General features: G+C 45.9%; 2 protein-coding genes across 2 annotated transcripts in view; both read right to left on the bottom strand.

Annotated features, from left to right (window-relative positions):
- Positions 1-255: 255 nt before the first annotated feature.
- LOC134094661 (uncharacterized) lies at positions 256-1,757 on the bottom strand. The gene is made up of 2 exons (XM_062548278.1): positions 1,624-1,757; positions 256-1,302 (listed from the first exon to the last, which is right to left on the bottom strand). The coding sequence occupies exons 1-2, from the start codon at positions 1,691-1,693 to the stop codon at positions 518-520; spliced, it is 855 nt and encodes a 284-aa protein (XP_062404262.1). The 5' UTR covers positions 1,694-1,757; the 3' UTR covers positions 256-517.
- A 2,934-nt stretch (positions 1,758-4,691) lies between these two features.
- si:ch211-242e8.1 (uncharacterized) overlaps positions 4,692-9,910 on the bottom strand; it is a 5,903-nt gene continuing 684 nt past the window's right edge. The window contains exons 2-5 of the mRNA XM_062548037.1: positions 7,387-7,578; positions 5,973-6,132; positions 5,478-5,654; positions 4,692-4,851 (exon numbers count right to left, since the gene is read on the bottom strand). Of these exons, the coding sequence (XP_062404021.1) occupies positions 4,692-4,851; positions 5,478-5,654; positions 5,973-6,132; positions 7,387-7,578 (689 nt within the window). The remainder of the gene's footprint in view (positions 4,852-5,477; positions 5,655-5,972; positions 6,133-7,386; positions 7,579-9,910) is intronic.

Raw genomic sequence — 9,910 nt, 5'->3', positions numbered from 1 at the left:
GACTCTAATGGTGTCCTACACACTGCATTTGAATGGATGCCCTCTGGCAGGCATCCGCAGTGTCCTTTGGCTGGGACTAATCGAAGGAACGCCATCTTTATTTCTGAGGCTGTTTGCTTTCTGAACTTGAATGTGCTCCCAGCTCCCCCCTCCTCCCTCTCCTGGGACTAATCCCCCACATTGCGCACCCCCTCTGTCTGTTGTGCTCTGTTCGGTTCTTTCTTATCGTTGTGTTATGTCTGATATGTCCCTCACTGTGCCTGCATGATGAAATTGCCCCTCAGGAATCTGTCGAATCTAATTGAATTTGAGTTTCAATCACATTAAGGCACAAGTGAATAACAGTTGTTAGCCATCACAGAAGACATCTGCCTGCCTTGTGTTTAATCTCTCAAGCCATCACACCACCTCCATCTCACTTGTTTTTTTTATTCCTCAGGTGAAACATGTGTATTAAACGTCCACTACTGAGTCTGAATGATGATAGATGGTCGGTCAGTGGCAGTGCTCCGTCATGTCAACTGCTCTCCTCCTCCAGGTCCCTCATCCAGTGCGGCACCACCGGCCGCGGCCGAATGAAGTCCAGACGCAAGGACAGCACCATCGCCGCCCCGTCCTCCGTGAAGTCAGTGAGCACCCAGCTGGACTCCACGTCCCCCTCGCGCCCTCTCGCTGGGGTCAGCAGACGCAGGTAGCGCTGACCCCTGAACTCCACCAACACCTGCTTGTCGCCTCGTTTTCCCGACGGCCCCGGGGACGGGGGTCGGAGGTCACCGCTGGCCGAGCGGAAGTCGTCGCTGTCTGCCGTCTCCGAGGGCGCGGTGTCGGGGGAGGAGCATGTGTAGAACTCGTCCGCGTCGCTGATCTGGGACTGGGACTGCACGTCGCTGTCCGCTGACAGGCTGGCTTCCGTCAACCCTCCAGACCCACTGTGCTGCTCCTCGGCGCCACCTGCTGGCTCGCCGTCTCTCAGCGCGGGTGAGTCAGGCAGCTCTCTGCAGTCGCCCTCTGAGGTGGCACTGGGCAGCCTGTAGATGTGCAGCTGGCCGCAGTGGTAGAGGCTGGTGTCTGCTGGGCACTGCAGCTGATGCTGATGCGGATGCGGATGCGGATGCGGATGCGGATGCTGATGCTGATGCTGATGCTGATGCTGATGCTGATGCTGACCCCGCGCGTGGAGGCCAGGGAGGCTCAGCGCCACAGACTGCAGCTGGTCGGGCGCCAGTGGGGTCAGTAGACGATTGGTCACGCGCACGTTCAGGCCACGCCTCCCTGTGCCAACGCTGATATGCTTGCCCAGCGCTTACACCAACAGAAACACAGAGAGCACACAGAGATAAGGATAATGATTATATACCTGTTGATTATCATTTGGATCTGTCACTGGGTGTGAATCCTTCCACAGTGCTTCCAGAGATAGCAAATTACACAAGACTGTAAATTAACAGTGATATTAGCTCTGTTGCAATGAGATGTGAGACCACATTAGGCCTACAGTGTCTAGGTCTATTGTTTTTGCCTAATGCCTATGCTAAGTTCCTTCATTTAAGGTGATTTATCCTCAAGAAAGATTTAACAGGTCTACAAAAACTACAACATAATCAATCCTAGGCTACAACCTACCTGAGCTGTCATGATGAGAATCGAAACGAAAGCTCATAAGATACCTATCTCTCCATTGCGAATAATTCATTGTTTTTAAGTAACCAACAACGGATCAGGTGGATCAGTAGTTAACTGCTCATGGTGCGACACCCTTATGACTCGCGCGTTGTGGTGTGGTTTTGCAGAGGCTTTTTGTGAGGTAAAATTAGAACGTCGTCTTTGCGTTACGGAACGTTGTATAAGTCATAGAAGATTCATGAATGTGTATGACTAAATTCGACTCACTTTCGATTTACTCTTAGCCTACATGGGCCTACAGTCCTGTAGTGAATATGTTCAGCCAGAAGGTGGCAGTCAAGAGCATAGGTTTGGTCTCAGCTTTGGTGGGGACACAGCACCAAAATCTCTGAAATGACAGTGACTTTTAATGAGGAGACTCTAATTCTTTGTGTAGTGTAGTGTAGACAGTAATGTCTTGTGCTGAAAAGTTAAAGTAACACTTCCGCGTGGAGAGAAATGTGTGCAGACGAACATAAGGATGTAGTACTGTTGTTTGACCACTAGATGCCAATGTTGTCCATCAGATAACAGAACCTTTATCAAAAAGTCCTATGGGATTTCGGTCAGAATTTGGAACCAAAACCAAAATCCTGTAGGATTCCAATAGCAACAATCCTGTAGGCCTGCCTATAGGATTGTCCAAAAAAAAAAAGTTTGGCCCGGTTATATAAAGTATATTATTTATGTTACTGAGCATGGGAATGCATCATCATTTATCTTTATATTTCCCTGCATTGTGTAGGCTACACTCACAAATAACAGAATATAGAAACAGAAAAATGTCCCACACACACCTGCTCACTTTACTCTATGACCCGTACATAAGTCAAATGGAAGCATTGTTTAAGAACGGACCACTGAACATGCGCTGTTGAAAGTTCTGAAAGCATAGTGGAAGACCAGACCACAGCTGAGGTCAGAGCTGCTTGTTGGCTGTGAACAAACTAAATATGTTGTGCTTAGAATGGGATATCATCATGATAGTATGGTTATTACTGTATTATGGTTCTCATATGCTTTTGTCCAAAGCAATGTACAACTATAAACATTATAATTGAAAAATAATAGTTTAGTCATATAGCCTATATAATAAATAAAGGTAATAGACTAAATTATTTGAACAGAGTAATAACAATATAAATTGTGATAATGACAATAACCATAAACACACACAAAGCGTGACTCAGCAGATAATTAATTAGTCAGATACACAGATGATGGTAAACAGATGAGTCTTTTAACACGTCTTGAAACTCCCAAAACTATTACTAGACCGAAGAGCGTTAGGGTAAATCATTCCACCAACAAGGAGCCAGATGGATAAAGTCTCAACTGACCTCTTAATGTCGATGGAAAGCTCATTAGTGGACCACTGTGAGTGAGAGGAGGCGTAAAGGTGCATCAGAGAACCAGTATTAAAAATGGGCAGATCAATGAAGCCCTGTAGGCCAGAGGATATCTGCAATCCCAATCATCTGCAGGTAGGCCAGCTAATAATGAGTTCCTATAGTCCAGTTCATAATCATGGCCTGCACAAAAAGGTTGTGTGGCATATAGTGTAGGATGGGGTCTTATCAGCTGATCAGAACAGACGTGACACCTGTGGTGAGGTTGTGTGGCATATAGTGTAGGATGGGGTCTTATCAGCGGATTAGAACAGACGTGACACCTGTGGTGAGGTTGTGTGGCATATAGTGTAGGATGGGGTCTTATCAGCTGATCAGAACAGACGTGACACCTGTGGTGAGGTTGTGTGGCATATAGTGTAGGATGGGGTCTTATCAGCTGATCAGAACAGACGTGACACCTGTGGTGAGGTTGTGTGGCATATAGTGTAGGATGGGGTCTTATCAGCGGATCAGAACAGACGTGACACCTGTAGTGAGGTTCTGTGGCATATAGTGTAAGATGGGGTCTTATCAGCTGATCAGAACAGACGTGACACCTGTGGTGAGGTTGTGAGACTTTGATACCTGTCCTTGCCAAGACACACTGATTGACCATCCAACATTGGATCCAAATCAGTGAAAGGCTTCCCCCAGGAATTGCCAGCTTTGATAATACTTTTAAGATGACTGACATCAGTAGTGAATATCTCATATATTTAAATAAATAAATAAATATAAAGTTAGCAAACAAGAATATGAAACTGATGAAATTCATTATGTAAATGTATTTAATTTAAATTATCTTGAATATGTACAAGTGTCTACAGGGACCATTGTGACAAAAGGCGAGCAAGAGAAATATCATTTGTATGTAAAATAAACAATTAATCATGTTTTGGTTTTTCAATAGGAACACAACCACAGGAAAGGGATCCAGGAAGCATTTTCTCCGGGAAGGTGCCAGCCCCAACTTGACTCACTGACAACTGGAAATTACAATGTAAATCAATTCTAAATGAATCAAGGGCATTTTAAATCTCATAGCATTTTGCATTGTTTTGGCTATGGTTTTAACCATGTTTTCTCAAACAGTGCACAACAATGTACAGCATAGTATTCTCGTTCGAGGGTGCTTCAGAGGTGATATCCTTTCAGTTGTAATATATATAAACCCCAATACATTGAAAAGTATATGTGAACAATGGATCCAATTAAAATAATTAACAAATAAGAAAAAAATATTTACACAGATTTTACGCTCCAAAAATTCTTCAAATGGAAGCAAAGCACGGCCTTCCCAACACAACCAAGTGTTCACTGCCCCACCATTCAGGCTGATACAAACACGGCTGTACGCAACCCAAAGGTAATCTTAGAAAAATACAGAGGGAAGGATCTTTGGAAGACGGAGTGTCCTGCAGGCAGAAACAGTGCCCCCCTACACAGGGCAGCCCATCGTAAAAGTGCTTGGCAGAGAAACTCCTTAAAAACCAAAGTGCTCATGTCCTGCAGTCCTGGCTACACGGTGGCCTTCACCAGGGACCCGTGCACTCACTACACAGCATGGACAGTTCCAGTGTGTGAGGGACGATCTCCAGAAAGATCTAGAAGAAACAAACAGGGACACCTGGAGCAGGTTTAGACAGGTGGGCGCTGCTGGGCCTTGAGGGTGGGGGGTGCGGAGATGTGCAGGTAGACGGGGCTGCCAGGTGTGTTCCTCTGCAGCACCAGGTGGGGGTACAGCTGCAACTCCGAGTGGTACAGTCCTGCGGGGGGGCTCCTCAGGCTGTCTTGGCTCCTGGGGGGGGGGGGTCAGTAGATGTTAGTGCTCATTATAGGATAGAGAGGACAAGTGAGAGGTCCTGGCTTTGAGGACTTATGCTTCAGTGAATGTAAGTAACAATACTGTTATTAAAAAATATATAATATGATAAAGTATAGTATCTATTTATTTATTTTTTCTTTCTAATTTATTTCTGGACACTTGAGCACAATGAATCTCATTACTTATAAATTATTTTTATGAGTACATGACAATAAACTTGAACTTTAACTTAAAGTTAAAGTGTTACTTTAATGCCACACTATTTGTGTCCTTTTCTTAATCAATCTCTCATGACATGATTAGACTGTGAATGCTTGTCATCTTTGTTTCGCTTAAAGTCATAAGTGAAGCCAATACAGTAGATCGGCTATGATCAAACTCTATCTGTGTATCTAGTGTATCTGTAGCAGCCTGGTCTAACACATGTAATTAGACTTAAGTGCTCTATTGTGTACTCTTTTTCCCCACAACCTAAACAAGTGCTCTTCTGTATTGTGTAGTCTTTTTCCCCACAACCTAAACAAGTGCTCTTCTGTATTGTGTAGTCTTTTTCCCCACAACCTAAACAAGTGCCACACCTGCCGTGGCCCCACACTCACCTGTTGTAGCCCCTGTTCTCATATCCGCGAGCGGGCGCTGTGCCGGTGGCTGCGTGGGGCTCCAGCTGCTGGGACAGGTTGTAGATCTTGGGTGGAGGAAACACCTCCCAGTCCCCCGGCTCTCTCTCCAACCAGGCCGCACTCCTCCGCGACATCGTCCTCCGCTTCTGCCGATCCCTACAGAAAGGAGCGCGGAGAGGAGATCACTCATCACGGTTGAGTTACAGTAAACACACCGTAGCATAACACTGATCTTGGTTTTCTGCACATTTTAGTCTAGTCTAGGTAATATTTCTGAAAACCCTACCGTTTCTATCCCTTTTATTTTTTTATTTATCTCTAAATGGTAAAAGATTACAAAGAGCCGAGCATGGGGAATGGTATCAATGTGTGTTTTACAGGATTACATTATCTATACCATTAGTGCTCCAAATCCTGTCTTAAAACAAATCACATCTTAATTTCGGCCTCAGCAGGTGCGTGCGACGTGCGTACCTGGTCCTCCCGGTGCGTGGAGTCTTCTTCTTCTTCACCTGCTGCTCGCCCCGCATGCAGCACATGACGAAGGCCACCGTGAGGCCGATGATGACCACGCCGCTGACCGCCGACACCACGATGGCCATGAGCAGCCCGTGACTGTCCGGCGTGGGCAGTCCTGATGGAGAGAGACAGCGCTGTGGTGAGCGTGGTGGCATCGGTCATCGCACAAGCATCAGAGAGGGGATGAGGGAGGGACTAGCTACACACACATGGGACAAGCATCAGAGAGGGGATGAGGGAGGGACTACCTACACACACACACGGGGCAGTGAGGCATCAGAGAGGGGATGAGGGAGGAAGTAACTACACACACACGGGGCAGTAAAGGCATCAGAGAGGGGATGAGGGACTACCTACACACACACATGGGGCAGTGAGGCTGATGGGACACTAGCATCAGAGAGGGGATGAGGGTGGAACTACCTACACACACATGGGGCAGTAAGGCATCAGAGAGGGGATGAGGGACTACCTACACACACACACGGGGCAGTGAGGCTGATGGGACACTATAGGCAGCTCCTTCAGCAGTGTTGCTGGGTAACGGGCCTTGTGTTGTTGTGGCACATTCCCATTGGTATCAGAGAACTTTAACCATCAACAGGCAAACTGTCATGATCATCCTATCAGAAAACATGACACTGGACACTGTCCTGTGGTTTCCCAGCAACACTACTCAAAAAGTTGGAGTTGAGTTGACGTGACCTTGGTTGAGGATGAAGATGGAAAGATCTATTGTGTATTGATAGGGCTGATCTACTGTCTATTACTGTAATGGCTTTGTCTGTCTCTTAACAATACAATGTGGCTTAAATATGGCTATGATTACAGCGTATTGATATTTGAAATACTGATATTTGAAATACCCAAACTATGGAAAATGTATCCTGACAATATTCAAAGAAGGAGAAATGAAGAGATCAGGGGCGGATCTAGTGTTCATTTTCAATGTGATAGTCTACCATTTTGTTTTATATAAACCTTCTATAGAATATATATAGAATCCAAGTTAAGTCTGGCCCAATGAGATTGAAAAACACAGCAGGGAACAGTCGGAGAATAGAGAAAACAAGATACACAGATAAGTCAACAGATGATAAGACAAAGTCCAACATACACTTTGAGAGAAGAGAGATTAAGGCAAACTGTGACTGACACATGCACACACACACACACACACACACACACACACACACACACACACACAAACAGAAAACACAGAAACACACACACACACACAAACTACATGCATAGTGGACACAATAGGTTGGATACTCAAACACACAGCTATAAGATCAGAGCAAATCCCTCCCTCCCTCTCTCTCTCTCTCTCTCTCTCTCTCTCTCTCTCTCTCTCTCTCTCTCTCACCTTCGCACTCTGGCCGAGGGTGGCTCCATTTGGCCGCACCGTTCTGGAGGAGGCAGGAGACCCTCTCTCTCCCCACGAGCTGATAGCCCTCCCTGCACCAGAACACCAGCACAGAGTCCAGGGACACCCCAGTCCCGTGCTCCACGTAGTAGGAGCCTCGCCGGGGGGGCAGCAGGGACACACAGCTCAGCTCTGCAAACCAGTTACAGTACTGGGGTTACACAGGCACCTTATACAGGCAATATGAGTTACAGTACTGGGGTTACACAGGCACCTTATACAGGCAATATGAGTTACAGTACTGGGGTTACACAGGCACCATACACAGGCAATATGAGTTACAGTACTGGGGTTACACAGGCACCATACACAGGCAATATGAGTTACAGTACTGGGGTTACACAGGCACCATACACAGGCAATATGAGTTACAGTACTGGGGTTACACAGGTACCTTATACAGGTAATATGCCATATGAGTTACAGTACTGGGGTTACACAGGCACCTTATACAACTCAGCTCTGCAAACGAGTTACAGTACTGGGGTTACACAGGCACTTTATACAGGCAATATGACAATATGAGTTACAGTAATGGGGTTACACAGGTACCTTATACAGGCAATACGACCATATGAGTTACAGTACTGGGGTTACACAGGCATTTACAGTATATACAGTAGGCAATATGACCATTACATTACTGGGGTTAAAAAGGTACTTTATCAATATAACAATATGAGTTACATTATCTGAGGCTGCACGTGGAAACTAGAGATCTTCTCTCAAACTACTTTTTCCCATGACATTTCCACATCACTCAAGCGTTAAGCACTAAAGTAGACCTACTCTGGTCATCATCAGTTGATAAGGATAAAAGCCATCTGACAGCAAATTCCAGTACGCACACACATACACACACACACGTACACACACACACACACGCGTGCGTATTTCTGCATGAATACATGTGCATATGTGCCTGCAAAACAACTACTCTACTGAAACTAGCCTTTTTTGGATCATGGTTTAATAATAAACCCTGCATGTCTAAAGAAATGTGTGTCCAGCTCAAAACAAAAGGCAGGATCCTCCTGCTTCTCATGTTCCATACTGTCCCCTCTGTCCTTTACTGTGGTGGCTGCAGAGAGGGGAAAAAACTCTCAAGTCTCTGAGAATAGCGTCTTGATTAAAAAAAGATTAGCGCCCCCATCATTTATTTATCACAAAAAACTCCTAGTGATAAAGGGCTTGAGCTGCACTGCCAGCACTTGCTCAGTGCCACGTGGTCCTGACTGCTCTCACCCACAGGCTAAGCAGCCACACACACACACACACACACACACACACACACACACACACACACACACACAAACACACACACTTAGGGTCCTCACTGCTCTCACCCACAGGCTAAGCAGCGCTGCATTTAGGCTCCTGACTACTCTCACCCACAGGCTAAGCAGCCACACACACACACACACACACACACACACACACACACATTTAGGGTCCTCACAGCTCTCTCCCACAGGCTAAGCAGCGCTGCATTTAGGCTCCTGACTGCTCTCACCCACAGGCTAAGCAGCCACACACACACACACACACACACACACACACACACACACACATTTAGGGTCCTCACTGCTCTCTCCCACAGGCTAAGCAGCGCTGCATTTTGGAGAGGTCAGGGTCCATAGGGAGTGGAAGGTGGAGCGGGCTTGTTGTGCGTGTCGCGTGCCGCAATTACAGTCGGATTACTGGTAATGTGATATTATAAGCACTCAGCCACAACAAAGCAGAGGGTGTATGTGTGTGTGTGTGTGTGTGTGTGTGTGTGTGTGTGTGTGTGTGTCTGTGTGTTATTCACCGACAAAGGGTTTAGATTTTAGGTGGTTAGAGTCTATCTGTGGATTAAAAAAAAGTATACATTTGTGGATGTGAATTTTTTTGTTCTCAGCTTCTTTCTAGTATGTGTGATTGCAGTGTGTTTTAAGGGGCAAAGCAGACCCATTTGTCTTCTGTCATGGGAGTCTATGGCAGCTCATAGAACCGTATGGTGAAGCGTTTCGACACTGTGGACATGGACAGCCTCATGTTTCAACAGTGTGGACATGAACGGCCTCATGTCTCTTTTCACCAAGTGCATGTCTGTATTTCTAGTGCTCTAGCGCCACCAACGGATCAAAGTTGGATGTGGAAGTCAAAAATTAGGAACTGTTTCAATCACTGAACCAAGACGAGTTCAATGCACCTCATGACGTCCGTTTCCTAAATACTGGATTTTCAGCCAAACATTATCAGAACAAGCCAAACTTTTCTCTCTGAACTGGTCTGCTGATCTGCTCGGTCCTCTCATTGCTGCGTACAGTTATACTTTTCTACTCTAATTGTCCACTCATTAGTATTTGCACCCAGTCAGACGTACAGTATTCACTGTTTGCAAGTTGTGCTTGTAAAAGATGTGTGCATCTAAGCTGTACTCCGGGGCTGGAGATGAATGTGCTGATCAAGCAGCCTTAAG

The sequence above is a fragment of the Sardina pilchardus genome, chromosome 10 (genome assembly GCF_963854185.1).
Source record: "Sardina pilchardus chromosome 10, fSarPil1.1, whole genome shotgun sequence".
NCBI classification, from domain to species: domain Eukaryota; kingdom Metazoa; phylum Chordata; class Actinopteri; order Clupeiformes; family Clupeidae; genus Sardina; species Sardina pilchardus.
Note: the sequence above shows the minus strand (reverse complement) of the source record. Positions and strands in the feature narration are given on the sequence as shown.

Excerpts from the sequence above, each read along its gene's own strand:
- LOC134094661 (XM_062548278.1), bottom strand. The coding sequence starts at position 1,693 with ATGAATTATTCGCAATGGAGAGATAGGTATCTTATGAGCTTTCGTTTC. Across the intron at positions 1,303-1,623 it reads TTCTCATCATGACAGCTCAG|CGCTGGGCAAGCATATCAGC; the intron begins GTAGGTTGTAGC and ends TGTTGGTGTAAG.